Here is a 16,130-nt window from a genome sequence, read left to right as displayed (position 1 = left end):
TGGAAGATGGTCGCGTATGGAGTATGGACCGTTTATCTGCCACCCAAGACGACCCCAGTGGGTCAGAACAAAGGTCTGGAGAGGAGCGACAATGATCCAAATGGGATGCTGGTTCATCGTGCAGGTGGAGGACTTCATGGATATGTGATAAAGAAAATGTCCTACTGTACATGTAATTGTGTCATGTTCCTTCTCCATTTTTGCATTGGTGGGGAAGGGGAAGTGTTATAATATAATTGTTATAATTGCTGGAGTAATTCAACCATAAGTATTATAGTATGTTCTCATAATTATAATTTACTACTGTTTTATTCTCATATACCATTTCCTATTACCATTTCCATATAACCCCTATTGTATGGTTCTTGATGGTAAAATGGTGCACTCCATTCCGTCCTTTGGAATGTTGAATAATGGTACATCCAGGAGTGCACCTTAGAATGTTGATGAAGGAAAGGGTTGGTCAGAGGCAGTGAGAAGTGAAGGTGCTATGCAAGGAGTCTGCTAATAAACTGACTATTAAATCAGCCGGTCTCTACTGATTTCAAGATTATAACACAGACCTAGGCTCATTAAAACCAAAATCTGCCTCATTACAATTTGACTTTCAAGCCATACTCAAAAGTACAAAACAGCCTACTCTTGAACCACTGTTGAAGATAACAAAGGCTACACTTATCCCCACACTGGCTTACGGCACAGAAGCATTTCCAGCGAAACTGGGTGCATTTCTGCACAATGATCAGAGCGCTGCTTTCAGGTCACTGTTCAAAATTCCACACAATACCTCACCAGCCCAGATTAGGCTGGAGTTTGTTCCACAACTAAATCTGGTTGAGGGAAAAAAAACAGAATGGTCAATAGACTGATTAAGGTGGAAATGAAGGACTTTTGGGTTGGTGCGGAGGACACCCCTATGCCTATGCATTTGGAAGAAAGGTTCTTCCAGGGTTAATGCCAAAAGCTCACTGACATGCCAGAGTGGGGTAACAGCGAAGAGAAATACCACCTTCTAAACGAGGAACTGAAGAGTGCAAGAGTGTAGGGTCTCAAATGGAGTGCCCATGAGCTCATGTGAGCACAATGTTGAGATTCCAAGGATTACAAGAGGGTGCCGGTGGGACCTGGGGGGGAGCGGGTATGAGACAACCCTCTTGAAACCCTCCATGAAAGAATTAATGGCTGCTATTCTGAAGAGCGAGATGTGTTGTCTATTTTAAAGGTAGGTAGACAAAGCGCCCAGGTGTAATCGTATGAAGGTAAAGGCTAGACCAGAAACCTGCAAGTGCAGTAAGTAGCAGGCAATATCCTGCACAGTTTCTTTAAAAGGATAAATATCCTTTGAGTGCCAGTAGAACACAAATCCTTTCCACTTGGCCACACAAGAGGCATGAGTGGTAGGTCTGCGCACTTCCTTGAGAATGTTTATGCATTCAGGTGGAAGATTAAGGTACCCAAATTCTATGACATATGGAGCCAGATCGCAAGGTTGAGGGATCTGGGTGCCTGATTTCTCCATGGTTCTGTGTCAGAAGGTCCGGCTGGTTGGGAAGCCTCTTGTGCGGAACCAGAAGAAGGGGGAGAGGCAGAAAAGCCCAGGCAAATAACCCTTACTAGTTCATCCACAGTGCATTGCCGCTGGACTGTGGGTGTGGGTACCTGTAAGGAAATGCCTCCTTGGCATGGTTACCCCCTGACTTTTTGCCTTTGCTGATGCTATGTTTTGATTTGAAAGTGTGCTGAGGTCTGCTAACCAGGCCCCAGCACCAGTGTTCTTTCCCTAACCTGTACTTTTGTTTCCACAATTGGCACACCCTGGCATCCAGGTAAGTCCCTTGTAACTGGTACCCCTGGTACCAAGGGCCCTGATGCCAGGGAAGGTCTTTAAGGGCTGAAGCATATCTTATGCCACCCTGGGGACCCCTCACTCCGCACAGACACACTGCTTGTCAGCTTGTGTGTGCTAGTGGGGATAAAAAGACTAAGTCGACATGGCACTCCCCTCAGGGTGCCATGCCAACCTCACATTGCCTACAGGTATAGATAAGTCACCCCTCTAGCAGGCCTTACAGCCCTAAGGCAGGGTGCACTATACCATAGGTGAGGGCATAAGTGCATGAGCACTATGCCCCTACAGTGTCTAAGCAAAACCTTAGACATTGTAAGTGCAGGGTAGCCATAAGAGTATATGGTCTGGGAGTCTGTCATGCACGAACTCCACAGCACCATAATGGCTACACTGAAAACTGTGAAGTTTGGTATCAAACTTCTCAGCACAATAAATGCACACTGATGCCAGTGTACATTTTATTGTAACATACACCCCAGAGGGCACCTTAGAGGTGCCCCCTGAAACCTTAACCGACTATGCGTGTAGGCTGACTAGTTTTAGCAGCCTGCCACACACCAGACATGTTGCTGGCCACATGGGGAGAGTGCCTTTGTCACTCTGTGGCTAGTAACAAAGCCTGTACTGGGTGGAGATGCTTATTACCTCCCCCTGCAGGGACTGTAACACCTGGCGGTGAGCCTCAAAGGCTCACCCCCTTTGTTACAGCACCCCAGGGCATTCCAGCTAGTGGAGTTGCCCGCCCCCTCCGGCCATGGCCCCACTTTTGGCGGCAAGACCGGAGGAGATAATGAGAAAAACAAGGAGGAGTCACTGGCCAGTCAGGACAGCCCCTAAGGCATCCTGAGCTGAGGTGACTCTGACTTTTAGAAATCCTCCATCTTGCAGATGGAGGATTCCCCCAATAGGGATAGGAATGTGCCCCCCTCCCCTCGGGAGGAGGCACAAAGAGGGTGTAGCCACCCTCAGGGCTAGTAGCCATTGGCTACTAACCCCCCAGACCTAAACACACCCCTAAATTTAGTATTTAGGGGCTCCACACAACCTAGGAACTCAGATTCCTGCAACCTAAGAAGAAGAGGACTGCTAAGCTGAAAAACCCTGCAGAGAAGACGGAGACACCAACTGCTTTGGCCCCAGCTCTACTGGCCTGTCTCCCCACTTCTAAAGACACTGCTCCAGCGACGTTTTCCCCAGGGACCAGCGACCTCTGAATCCTCAGAGGACTGCCATGCATCTAGAAGGACCAAGAACTCCCGAGGACAGTGGCTCTGTTCACCAAAGACTGCAACTTTGCAACAAAGAAGCAACTTTGAAACAACTTGTGTTTCCCGCCGGAAGCGTGAGACTTGGCACTCTGCACCCGACGCCCCCGGCTCGACTTGTGGAGAACAAACACTTCAGGGAGGACTCCCCGGCGACTGCGAGACTGAGTAGCCAGAGTTGACCCCCCTGAGCCCCCACAGCGACGCCTGCAGAGGGAATCCAGAGGCTCCCCCTGACCGCGACTGCCTGCTTCTAAGAACCTGACGCCTGGTAGGGACACTGCACCCGCAGCCCCCAAGACCTGAAGGATCTGACCTCCAGTGCAGGAGCGACACCCAGGTGGCCCTCTCCCTTTCCCAGGTGATGGCTACCCCGAGGAGCCCCCTCCTTGCCTGCCTGCATCGCTGAAGAAACCCCTTGGTCTCCCATTGATTTCAAATGAAAACCCGACGCTTGTTTGCACACTGCACCCGGCCGCCCCCGTGCCGCTGAGGGTGTACTTTCTGTGTGGACTTGTGTCCCCCCCCGGTGCCCTACAAAACCCCCCTGGTCTGCCCTCTGAAGTCGCGGGTACTTACCTGCTGGCAGACTGGAACCGGGGCACCCCCTTCTCCATTGAAGAAGCCTATGCGTTTTGGGCACCACTTTGACCTCTGCACCTGACCGGCCCTGAGCTGCTGGTGTGGTAACTTTGGGGTTGCTCTGAACCCCCAACGGTGGGCTACCTTGGACCCAAACTTGAACCCTGTAGGTGGTTTACTTACCTGCAAAAACTAACAAACTCTTACTCCCCCCAGGAACTGTTGAAAATTGCACTGTCTAGTTTTAAAATAGCTATATGTGATTTATGTGAAGACTGTATATGCTATTTTGCTAATTCAAAGTTCCTAAAGTACCTACCTGCAATACCTTTCATTTGAAGTATTACATGTAAATCTTGAACCTGTGGTTCTTAAAATAAACTAAGAAAATATATTTTTCTATACAAAAACCTATTGGCCTGGAATTGTCTTTGTGTTCCTCATTTATTGCCTGTGTGTGTACAACAAATGCTTAACACTACTCCTTTGGTAAGCCTACTGCTCGACCACACTACCACAAAATAGAACATTAGCATTGTCTCTTTTTGCCACTATCTTACCTCTAAGGGGAACCCTTGGACTCTGTGGATTCTATTCCTTACTATGAAATAGTGCATACAGAGCCAACTTCCTACAGTACCTGTAGGCAAAGATTGGGCATTTGGCATTTTTTGCTTTTGCAAACAGGTTTATGTGTGGGAAGCCCCCATTTGTGAAAGGAGCAGACGAGGACTTGCAGGTGTAGTTCCCCCTCGTGGACTTGTTCCTCATCCTGCTGAGGAGGTCGGAAAAATCACTGCCCGTCCCCAGAAGATACTCCACTAGCAAATTATTCATGTGGAAGAGAGCCCAATGCCAAATGCTCTAGGTTAGGTCAGACAGTTGTGGAGATCGTGTCCCTCCCTGTTTTTGAAAGTAGTACATGGCTGTCATATTGTCCGTCCGGGCATGAGCAACCTTGCCTATCATCTGAGGTAGGAAAGCCTTCAGCGCTAGGTACACGGCTAGAAGGTCCAATTAAATGATGTGTAGACCCTGATGTTTGGGTTTGCACTGTCTCTGGTGTGCATCCCAACTTATAAGGGAGGCTTCCATTTTAACAATCCTCTGCTGAACTGGGTTGAGGAAAGGTCATCCATGTAACAGGTTGTTGATGTTCCACCAATGCAGATAGCAGCAAGTGTGGTGCCTGATCAACACTACATCATCCCACTGACCCTCCACCTGAGACCACTCTTGCACTAAGCATTCCTGCAAATGATGCAAGTGTATTTTGACATGTGGTACTATGGCAATGCAGGAGGCCATTCTGCCTAGGAATCGCATAACTGTTCTGAGCATGAGTTGTTGATTGTGTTGGAAATTAGGGAGCACTGCATGAAAGGACTGGGTCCTGGCAGCGGTTTGGATAGGCTGTGCCTACCTCTAAGTTGAGAATAGCTCCTAGTTAGGGTTGGATCTGGAGGGGATGAAGGTGGGATTTTGTGGCATTGATTGTAAAGCCTAACTGCTGAAGAAGGTCTATTGTGACCTGTGTGTGGTTGTGGAACTGCTGGCAGGTGACACTTTTGATGAGCCAGTCATTCGGATAAGGGAAAACATGGACGCCCTGTCTGTGCAGGTGTGCAGCCACTACTGCGAGTCACTTGGTATACACCTCGGCAAGGGAGTAACCCTAAAGGGGAGCACTTTGTATTGGTAATGTTTCCAGCTGACCACAAACCTGAGGTATTGGTGATGCACTGGATGCATTGGTATGTGGAAATAGGCATCCATCAAGTCGAGAGCAGCCATGAAGTCGCCTTGCTGGGGAAGCTGAATGGTATCCTGAAGGGTGACCATATGAAAGTGCACTGACAGGATGTATTCATTTAGGGGCCGGAGATCCAGAATGGGGCTGAGGGACTTGTCCTTTTTGGGTATCAGTATGTATAGAGAGTACACTCCCGTGCCTTGCGGATGCTGGGGGATGGATTTTATAGTCTCTTTGAAGAGGAGCTCTTTGACCTCCTCTCTGAGTAGTCTTTGATGTTCTGATGAGAGTTTGTGTTTGTGAGGTTCAATAGTTGGAGGCATGGAAGTGAGCTCCAGAAAACATCCACATTGGATAATATCCAGCAATCACTGGTCTGAGGTGATGGTTTGCTATGTGGGAAAGAAGCCTAGTAGGCATCCCCAACCCTTGTTGTGGGGTCCGGGGGGGAAGAAGAGGCAAGTTGGGTCTGGGTGGTGGTTGTAGCTCCTTTTGGGGAGCCACTGTTGCCTCTGCTATTAGAGTTGTTACCTCTTTGAGGCCCTCTAAAGTAACCCCGGGGGAAGGATTGCTGGCTCTTGGTGTGCTGGTAGGACGTAAAGGCTTCAGGGGGTTGTCTTCGAGCCTCCATGGTAAGGTGTGCGGCAAAAGGAGCAGTGGGGAGCAGGTGTTTGGAGTGCCTCAACACTTAAGCTCTCTCCTTATCTTTTGTTTATCTTTTCTAACATTTGGTCACTTGTGGACCAAAGAGAAGCTGTTCATTAAAAGGCATGTTCAACAGGTTCTGCTGGACTTCCATCCTAATGCCAGAGAGATTGAGCCAGGCGTGCCTGCATAGCAAGACACTGAAATTACCAGTGTGGCTGCGATGCCTGCTGCATCTAGGGCTCAGTGAATAGAGGATTTAGGGCCATATGTACGAACACATTTTACCATAGACACAGAATGGGTATAAACCTTTGCTACATCTGGCCCTTAGACTCTGCTTGCCCTCAGAAACTATTTTATGTCCCCCTTTTCTGTTCTCCTCTGGGAGATATAGGAGGAGCTCCTCTATGTCGTCCCAGAGGGTTCAATTATATCCTGCCAGAAGGCCAACAGAATTAGCTATACGGCAATAGTTGGCCAGCCTTTTCCCTGACGCATCTATGGGTTTACTTTCCTTCTCTAGTGCGAGGCATCCCAGCTGGCCTAGGAGTTGGCTCGTTTACAAGCAGCAGGGACCACCAGAGAGTCAGGCAGGAGCTGACCACAAATATAAATGGGGTCAGTAGGGCAGGCTTTATATTTCTTATCCACCCTAGGTGTTTTGACCAGGTCTTTCAAAATATCGGGAGTGTGAGGTAGCATGCCCTTGAGCGTGGAGCAGTGAGTGACGGAAAGGGTTTCAAAGAGCCCCTCCAAGGTGGTTATGTGTGTAGTTCCACCTTATGAAAGAAGGTAGCCCTACCAATGAGTTCCAGAGAGGAACGACGGGCAGGGTAATGGTCAGGGTCTCTATCTACAGGGTTGGGCTACATGGTAGGAGTCTCATGGGTCCCCCTGAGAAGGGATGTCATCCCCCCATGCCCACCCGTGTCAGACTGTGGAGATCCCAGCAGTGTGATGTCACGAGGGGGAGGGCAAAGGCCGAGGAATAGGGTTGAGGGGAAGGTTGCGAGTGTGGTGTAGGGCTGAGAGCCTTATCTGCTTTCTTGCACTGTTTTGTTGGAAACAGAATATCAAAGGCTTCCTTGAAGAGCAGCTGATGTTTTGAGGGTTGGGAAGCAGGGCCTGAAGCAATGCAGGCAGCCTTGAAGTATTTGGGTGGCAGGCACAGACCTAATGGAAATCGGTCCTAGGATATTTCACAAGGCAGTGAGGACCATACCAAAAAAGGCATCTATTCCATCACCTTAGAGGCATTGTGGTGAGACATGACGGAGAGACAAGAGTAGGCCCCAAAGGGCGAGGCCCAGTAGCAGCGGCTGTTGCCCTGGACCCCGCTCAAGCTAGGTAAACAAACATTGACCACGGACCAAAGTAACAGAGATGAAACAGAAGTATAATACCGATGGAGTGAAGGAAACAGCATGAACAGAAAAAAGCAGTGCAACGGTGTTCATCCGGAGCACAGGAGCACATGTCCGAACCAGACAGTGGAAAGAAAACCTTCCAACACTGGAGTTGATGACCATGTGCTTTATCACCAAAAAGAAGAGTCACAATACCTTGTAACTTGAAAGACTTCGTCGAAGAGAAAAAACTTGCACACATCCGGGCCCAAGATGGAGTATGCACAGCATGTGTACCTACAAACACACGTCTCGAAAATATAGATTTTTCCCATGAGTTAAGGGGAACAAATTTGTAGATTTTTACCTAAAAAAAGACATGTTATGTTGTGCAGATCTGTAGAGTGAACAATCACCCTGGACATATCCTGGCACTGAGCAGGTGTGAGTCTAGGCACACCTTGGACCTAGTGACACTACTTGAAAAGCCAGGTTTTCAGCTTCTTGCGGAATTCAAGAAGTGATGAGGAGGCTCTTATGTGTAGCAGGGGGCCGTTCCATGCTTTAGGAGCAATATAAGAGAAGCCTCCACTGTCAGATCTGGTTTTCCATATGTGTGGGACAACTCTTGCTTGTCTGCAGAATAAAAAATTACTTATTTTTAATTACAGTTTTTCGTCATGGGACACAACAATGAATATTTCCAAAGCGCTTAACAAGGGAATCTCTTTTTTTACATGTATCCTACCTAAAGAAACATCTTCTTTTCCGATTTTTCTTTTTCAAAATAGCCAACGAACATTTTAAAATGACAATGTATCAGCAAGAACTTTAAACTTTCCTAACCCTTTTTCTTAAATTTAGAAAAAGGAAACCAAGTCGACACAAAGGCAGTACAGCTTTAGAGGGGAAAAATACTGGGACATCACAGTGCCACACTAACTCTGCAATCCCAGAGATATTGCCAATATAACAAGACTTAAATTTGAAGCTCTATTACGGCATTAGGATTATAACAGGAGAGGGGCTTGTCCACCTGAGTCCACGCGATCAGGATTCTGAAGAGACGGGTAGGTTTTTATGATTAACAGAAAACATGATACTCTGAAAATGAAAGTCGGTGGAGAGATAAAAAATAACTGCTAGCTAATCAAGCATGTTGCAGAGAAGCTTGGGCCTAATAGAAGGTGGCATGAAGGGCAAACATTAATGAGCTGGGATGTGGTCCCTAGTAATTATCAATGGCTGAGACTAATTCAAGCCTTCCATCGATCACTTTTTTTTTATTGCTCATAAAGAGCTTGGGCATTTACTCTTAATTTAAATGCATAAAGCTTTTTACTAATTGCAGACCCTAGCCAAAAGCACAAACACAGCAAATAAGCAAAGAAAAGAAGTGGGCAGTCACACAGCGACTGTTGCCTCATTCTGTCCTTTGCATATACTCAAACTTAGATCTATCCCCCCTTTCCTATACCTAAAGGGAAAAAAGAACCACTATAATTGCTCTGAATAGCTCACTCAGACTATTGCATCCCTCTACATCTGGACACATTGACTACAATCTCTACAAAATCAAGCAACTATTAGCCACTTTACACCCCCCAGTTTGCTAGACCTAAACGTTTATTGGTACATCTTTACTGGCTACCTATTTGTGCTAGAGTATGAGTCATACACGTTGTACATAGGGGGTTATTCTAACTTTGGAGGAGTGTTAATCCGTCCCAAAAGTGACGGTAAAGTGACGGATATACCACCAGCCGTATTACGAGTTCCATAGGATATAATGGACTCGTAATACGGCTGGTGGTAAATCCGTCACTTTTCTGTCACTTTTGGGACGGATTAACACCTCCTCCAAAGTTAGAATAACCCCCATAATGTCTTAATGGACCAGAACCGTTGTTTCTTGCCTCCAGGATTCCCAGATATGTGTCCACTTTTTCACTCCACCCTTCTTAAGGGTTCAATGTTTAACATCAAAATTATTTCTTCTCATTACGACATAGGTTTTTGTTAAAGACCTTTCTATTTTCCAAATAAATCCACTCTGTAACTGTCCTAGTGCCAAGAGGCCTTTGGGTGAAAGAGTTCTACAAAACTGAAAAACATAATGTAATGGAAACTTGCGCATCCAGCCATCCACTTTGACTCCCATATTTTTTACAGTGTTATTTGGTACAAGGAAAGTCCCTATTGTACAATGATAAAAACTGTTTTAAACAAACCATATAATTATATGCAACTGAATTAGTTCACAAGGGCCTGTTTCAGAGAGATTTAAACTAGCTGAAATTCTTGACTCTCATTTGTTATGACTGGAGCCAATACATCTATATTTGGTACTGACTGATTCCTCAGGGATTGCGCTGGGCGCATAATAGGAGCTCCTCTGGATGAATGCATGTGTTACAATCTCACTGAGTTAAGAATATGACAAGTCTGGATCTCACCTCTTGCAGTACCATTCACCCTGGCAACGGGAGCAGCGTTTTGCAGCCTCTGAGCCACATGATCCACATTTGGGTTTATCTGGTATGAGTGTCTCCATTACATCAAGATTATAGGTCTCTGCCCACCTGGACACAAAGAAAAAATTGTTTCATGTAAAGCACTGGCACATGCATTACAGAAAGGCTTTGCGGCTGACAAAGATGAAAGAGCCAAGTATACACACATACATATGGAGATAACGGAGGCTAAGTCAGGGAACCGAGACAAATATTAATAAGATCCTGTACGTTTACCATACCTGGTTACAGATAGGAAATATTCAGGAAAAAATAGGATAAAAGACAATCTGAAACATTAAGGAGTCTAAAAAACTAATGCTCGACTACAAAAAAGTAAGGAGGTTACAAAACACTAGACAAGAGAATTCATATTTTAGCAGATGGAAAATATGAAAGAGTAAGACATCTGTAGTACAATGAATTTTGAAATCAATTGGTGCTTCTGCTATTTAATACTTATGCAAAATGTGAGTCCTCCACAGCATTGTAAGATCCTTGACTAAGCTTTTTCATCACAAACAATCCTGCAAAGATTAGGAAAACACACCTTGGTCTCTCAGTCATTGTCCTGTCCTTCCAACTCCCAAATATATGTATGCTAAACAAAGTGGTGGTTTTGTATGAAGTGGACATCTTGCCGTTTGAACAGCAATATTCAATTACTTTTTGTAAGGAAATGCCTCTTTTTGTATGGTCATTAGGTGGGAGGGGACCTAGTAGCCCACTGGCTAGCTGTGCCGCATCCTTTGAGGGCACTAACTAGGCATGAAAGTGGCATCCAGACCTCAGATCATATTTGTACAGAAGAGTGCACCTAAGGAACACTGCCCTGATGCTCCCTGGACCCAGCAAAGAGAGGCTGTACCTAGACTGGACATAACCTGCTGTTCCTTGGGCTAGCAAAGAGAGAAATGTGCCTGTAGTAACCTACTCGAGGAAAACTCATCCCGAGCTTCAGACAGAAGAAGTGACTCCGCAAGGCAGTTGGCAGACTACCTTTTACACTTACAGATCCACAAAGCAGAAGAATCCTGCCTTGGCAAGTTGGTAGCGAAGAATGCCTAACTGCTGCTGACCGCCACTGTGCAGCCTGGAAGACTGAATGCCAACCCTCAATAGTCGCACTTGAGTTGTCAGGAACCAAGAAAGTCATCAGAGTGCAGTTTGGTTGCCCGGCAAGAAATGTATCGCCATTTGTGCTGATTTCACCAGTTTCACTGGTTTTGCTGTAACTGGAGGCTACTAGACCAATGGAAACTGGGTTTTGGCTGGACTTCAAGGGACAACAACCCCTGTGCCCCCAAGTTGCCCCACTGGACTTGTAGACCAAGGAGTATCCCCAGGAAGACCAAAAGATTAGCATCCTCAGCATCCTGTATCCCTTGCATTAGGACACTCCATTAAAGTCTATGGCAGTACACTCATAAAGACAGGAACTGTACTGGAGACTGCTTTGACTCCACGGCAACTCAATCAAGCCTCTTTGGGTTCCTATGATTCATTCCCTTCAGGAGCTGGTTGCCCAAAGTGGGCCTGAGTAGGAATTCATAACTATCTAAAGGGTTTCCAAAGTTTGCAGCGGGCATTGTCCATTACAATCATTTATTGCACTGTATGAAAAAGCAGTTGTTTATTGTTCATTTATAAGTTCATATTTCTGAAATCCTATAGTGGATTTTTGTTGTTGAGGTGTCCATTTAAACGTAGAAATACAACCCTTTTTAAAAATAAATTGGTGTCAGATTTGCATTGAATCTTGTTTTTTTTTTCTTTCAATTGTTTTGGTACTTCTTAATGTCTACACTTGATGCTTTGATAAAGCTGGACTGCTCAAAGTCACAGATAACCAGGGCTGAGCTAAGGTTTTCCAAACAAATCTCACTGGAGCCAGTACCCAGTGAGGTTTCACAATCACACAATATATTAATGGTCATGGTAAGGTGGTGGTGACAATGGTGGTAGTGGTTAGGGTGATGGTTTGTGTGGTGGTGGTTAGGATGGAGGTTTGGGCGATGATGTTGATGGTTAGAGAGAGGATGGGGTGGTGAGGTTGGTAGTGGTTAGGGTGGTGGTGTTTAGGGTCAAATGGTGTTGCTTGGAGTGCCTTAAGGTAGTGGTGGTGAGGGTAGCGTGGTGATTTTTATAGCGGTTAGAGTGGTGGTTAGTGTAATGGTGGTGAGGGTTATGATGATGGTGCTGGTTAGGGTGGCGGTGGTAGGGTAGTGAAAGGGTGATGGTAGGGAAGGTGGTGGTTAGAAGGTGGTGGTTAGGAAGGATGATACTAGTCTTTAGGCTGGTGCTTAAGGAAGGGTGGTGGTACTTAAGGATGTTGGTGGTAGATAGGGTGGTGGTGGGTAGGGTAATGACAGTCAGGGGCAATGATTGTGATTAGGGGGATGGTAAGGTAGGGGTAGTGGTGGCAGGGTGGTGGTGTGTTAGGGTGGTGGGAGAGTGCTGGTGGTGTGCTGATGGTAGCATAACTTTGCATGGTTAGGGTGGTGGAGGCTGGGTAGTGGTGGTGTTGGTGGATAGGGTAGATGTGAGGGTTATGATGGTAGTTAGGTGACTTTAGAGTGGTGATTATTAGGGTGAGGGTGGTGGTGGTGAAGATGGTCTAGGTTAGGGTGGTGGGTAAGGTTGGATGGCAGTGCTGATTAGGGTAATGGTGGTTATAATGGTGGTGGTTAAGGAGGAGTGGTGGTGGTGGCAGGATGAGGGCGGTAAAGGGAGTGGTGGTTAGGTTGTTGGTAGAGTGGTGGTGGGTAGGGTGGTGGCATTGGTGGGTGGTTTGGCGATGGTTACTGTGGTGATTAGGGTGCTGGTAACATGGTAAAGGTGGTTAAGGTGAGATTGGAGAAGGAGGTGGTTAGGGCTGTGGTGCTTACGGTCTGACGGTGGAGGTTAGGGAATGGTGGAGGACAGTGTTAGTGGTAGAGGGTAGTTGTGGTAGGGTTGTAGTGATTAGGATGGTGATAGTAGGATGTTGGTGGTACAGTTGTGGTGGTGGTAGAGTGAAGGTGGTGAATGGGGTGGTGGTTAGGGTGATGGTTAGTATGGGGTGTTGTGTAGGGCAGTGGTGGTTAGAGTAGGGGTTAGGGCAGGATGGTGGTGCTTAGGGAAGAGTGTTGATGATAGGTTGGTGGTTAGAGTGACGTGGTAGTGGTTAGGGTGATAGGTAAGGTGGTGGTGGTAGCAGGGTGGTAGTGCTAGGGGCAGCATGGTGGTAGGGTAGTGGTGGTAGAGTGCCGTTAGCTGGTAAGGGAGGTGGTCATTAGGATGGTGGTAGTTAGGGTGGTGCACATGGTAGGGTGTTGGTGGTTAGGCTAGGGTGGGGGTAGTGGTTAGGGCGGGGTGGGGTGGTGGTGAATATGGTAGGGGTGGTGGTGGCAGAGTGGTGATAAGGTGAGGGCTGTGGTGGTAGGCTAATTAGGGTGGTGGCAGCATTGGTGGTTAGTGTGGTGGTGATGGTTAGGGTGGGGCTTAGGGTGAAGGTTAGGGAGATAGTAGTTAGAGTAGGGTGGTTGTGGTGAAGATGGGGGTGGTTAGGGTGGTGGTGGTTAAGGTCAGATGGTGGTGGCAGTTAAAGTAGGATAGTGATGTTGGTTTACAGTAAAGTGGTGGTAGAGAGGTGGTAAAGGGTGGTTGCAGGGTGGTGGTGGTAAGGTGAGGGTGATGAAGGGGATGTGGTATGGTGGTGATGTTGGTGGTTAAGGGGCTGCTTAGGCGAGGGCGTTGGTGGTGGGCAGGATGGGTGTCATAGGGTAGGGTGATGGTCAGGGTGGTGATTAGGGTGGCAGTACGGGTGGTGGTGGCAGGGTGGCTGTATTAGTGGCATGGTAGTGGTAAGATCAGGGTGGAGGGTGTGGAGCTGGTCCGGTTAGGGTCGAGGTGATTACAGTGGTGTTAGGGTGGTAGTTTGGGTGGTGTTGGTGATGGTAGGGTGAGGATGGTGAATATGGCAGTGGATAAGGAGGTGGTATGGGTAGGGTGGTGGCTAGGGTAGAGTGGTGGTTCTTAGAGTAAGGTGTTAGTGGTGGGAAGTGTAGTGTGGTGGGTAGGGTGGTAGTCGTGGTCGTGGTTAAGGTTGTGTTTGGGGTGATGGATAAGGTAGTGCTGGTTAGGGTGGTGGTGACTAATCAGAGGGTACTGGTGGTTAGGGCTGTGGTGGTGGTTAGGGAGGTGGTAAGCATAGTGTTAGGGTGGGGGTGGTAGGGGTAGGTTGGTTACAGTGAGGGTGGGGGGTGAAGTTAGTAGTGTTTAGGGTGGTGGATTGGATCAGGGTGAAGTTAGTAGTGTTTAGGGAGGTGGATAGGCTGGTGATGACAAGGGTAGGGTGGTGATGGTAGGGTGGTGGTGGTGAGGGTAGGATGGTGATAGCTATGGTGGCGAGTGGTGGTTGTAGGTAAGAGGGCAGTGGTGGGGGTGTAAATGTGGTGCTATTTAGTGATAGTGGTGGTAGGATAGTGGTAGTGGAATCGTAAGGATCGTGAAGGTGGTTGTTAGGGTAGTGGTAGTAGGGAAGTGGTAGGGTTTGGGTGGTGAAGGGGTGGTGGTGATTAGAATAAAGTGTTGGCTAGGGTAGGATTGGGCTGTGGTTAGAGTGGTGCTTGGGGTAATATATTGACTGTGAATAGGGTAAGGTGGTGGTTGTAGTTAGGGCAAAGTAGTGATGGTCTGGGTGGTGGGTAGAGAAGTTCTGGTTAGGTTGGTGGTGGTGGAGCGGGTGGTTGTGTTATTGGTAGTGTGATTGTAAGATGAGGTGGTGGTAGGCTGGTTAGTGTGGTAGTGGTTAGAGTGGTAGGGGATAGGGTGATGGTTAAGGTGTTGATGGCTAGGATGGTGGTGTGGTTAGGGTGGTGGTGATGGTGATGATTATGGTGAACGTTTTAGTGGACATGGTAGTGGTGGTTAGAGTCTGATGGTGGTTATGGTAGTGTGGTGGTGTTTGAGGCTCTGAATGAGGCAGGAAAGTGACTGTGGTAGGGCGGGGATGGTAAAGTTTGGGGGTGAGGGCAGTTGTAGTGACTGATAGTGGTTGGGGTTCTGGTGATTAGGGTCCGATGGTGGTGGTGGTGGTGGTTATGGTTGGGTGATGGTGGTCAGAGGTGGTGGTTCCACCAGGTGGTTAGGCTGGTGCTTAGGGTAGTAGTGATAGTGCGTAGTTAAGGTGCTGGTAGGGTGGGGTTTGTGATTGTGGTTGGAGTGAGGGTAGTGATGTTAATGATGGTAGTGGTTAGGGTGGTGGTGAATAGAGTAGTCATGCTTCAGGTAGTGGTGGTTACGGTGGGATGGTGGCAGGTAGGGGGGTGGTGGTGATGGTTTGGTTTGTGGAAGAGGGTGGGGTTGTGGCAGCTAAGCAGGTGGTGTTGGGGGATACGATAATGGTGATGGTTAGGTTGGTTGTTTATGGTAGGATAACCATGTTGGTTAGGGTAGGGTGGTGGTTAGGGTAGTGGTTGTGGTTAGGGTGGTGGTAGGGAGGTGTAGGGGTGTTTGTGGCTGGAGGATAGTGGTGTTGGTATAGTGAGGGCAATGAAGGGAGTGGTGGTTGGGCTGGTGGTTAGTGCAGGGTGCTGGGTAGGGTAGTGCTTATGGTAGGATATTGATGGTAGGTAGGGTAGGATGGTGGTGGTTAGGGTAGGATGATGGTGATGGTCACTGTGTTGGTGTTTGTGTTTAGGGTAGTGGTTTGGGTGGTGGGCAGAGTAGCAGTTGTGTTGGTGGTAGCAGGTGCTTGTGTTAGTGGTGGGTTAGTAGGTGGGGGTGGTAGGCTGGCTGGGGTGGTGGTGGTTAGGTGTAGTAGGTGGTGGTGGTGGTAGTGGGAGGGTAGTGCTGATAGGGTCAGGGTAGTGGCAAAATGGTGGTGGTTGTAGGGTGTGACGAAAGTGGTTTATCATATGGAGTGGTTCTGGGAGCTCACGTGTAATAAACTCACTACTTGTACTAGGTCCAGTTAGATTCTTTTGAAAAATCTAAACAGAACCCCAGATAGCTGTGGCTCTGAGCATACAGGCTAAATCAAAAGAACAAGTGTAATGTATTAACAGGTACCAAAACAGCTGAAAAAAAAGAAATAACACTCAATAAAAATCTGGCACCAATTTATAAAATTAGGTTGCATCTTTAAGGTGACACTTCAATAACAAAAATCCACAGAAGGGTTCCAGAGAT

The 16,130-nt window shown here is 47.4% G+C and overlaps 1 protein-coding gene and 1 long non-coding RNA gene across 2 annotated transcripts in view; one reads left to right on the top strand and one right to left on the bottom strand.

Moving 5' to 3' along the window:
• The window catches only part of ZMYND10 (zinc finger MYND-type containing 10), a 161,856-nt gene that overhangs the window by 7,035 nt on the left and 138,691 nt on the right, over window positions 1–16,130 (bottom strand). The window contains exon 11 of the mRNA XM_069206801.1: window positions 9,900–10,025. Coding sequence (XP_069062902.1) covers window positions 9,900–10,025 — 126 coding nt within the window. The remainder of the gene's footprint in view (window positions 1–9,899; window positions 10,026–16,130) is intronic.
• The window catches only part of LOC138259218 (uncharacterized), a 143,391-nt gene that overhangs the window by 48,792 nt on the left and 78,469 nt on the right, over window positions 1–16,130 (top strand). The window lies entirely within an intron of this gene.

The sequence above is a fragment of the Pleurodeles waltl genome, chromosome 9, assembly GCF_031143425.1.
Source record: "Pleurodeles waltl isolate 20211129_DDA chromosome 9, aPleWal1.hap1.20221129, whole genome shotgun sequence".
In the NCBI taxonomy this organism is placed as follows: Eukaryota; Metazoa; Chordata; class Amphibia; order Caudata; family Salamandridae; genus Pleurodeles; species Pleurodeles waltl.
This window is presented reverse-complemented; position numbering and strand designations above follow the sequence as displayed.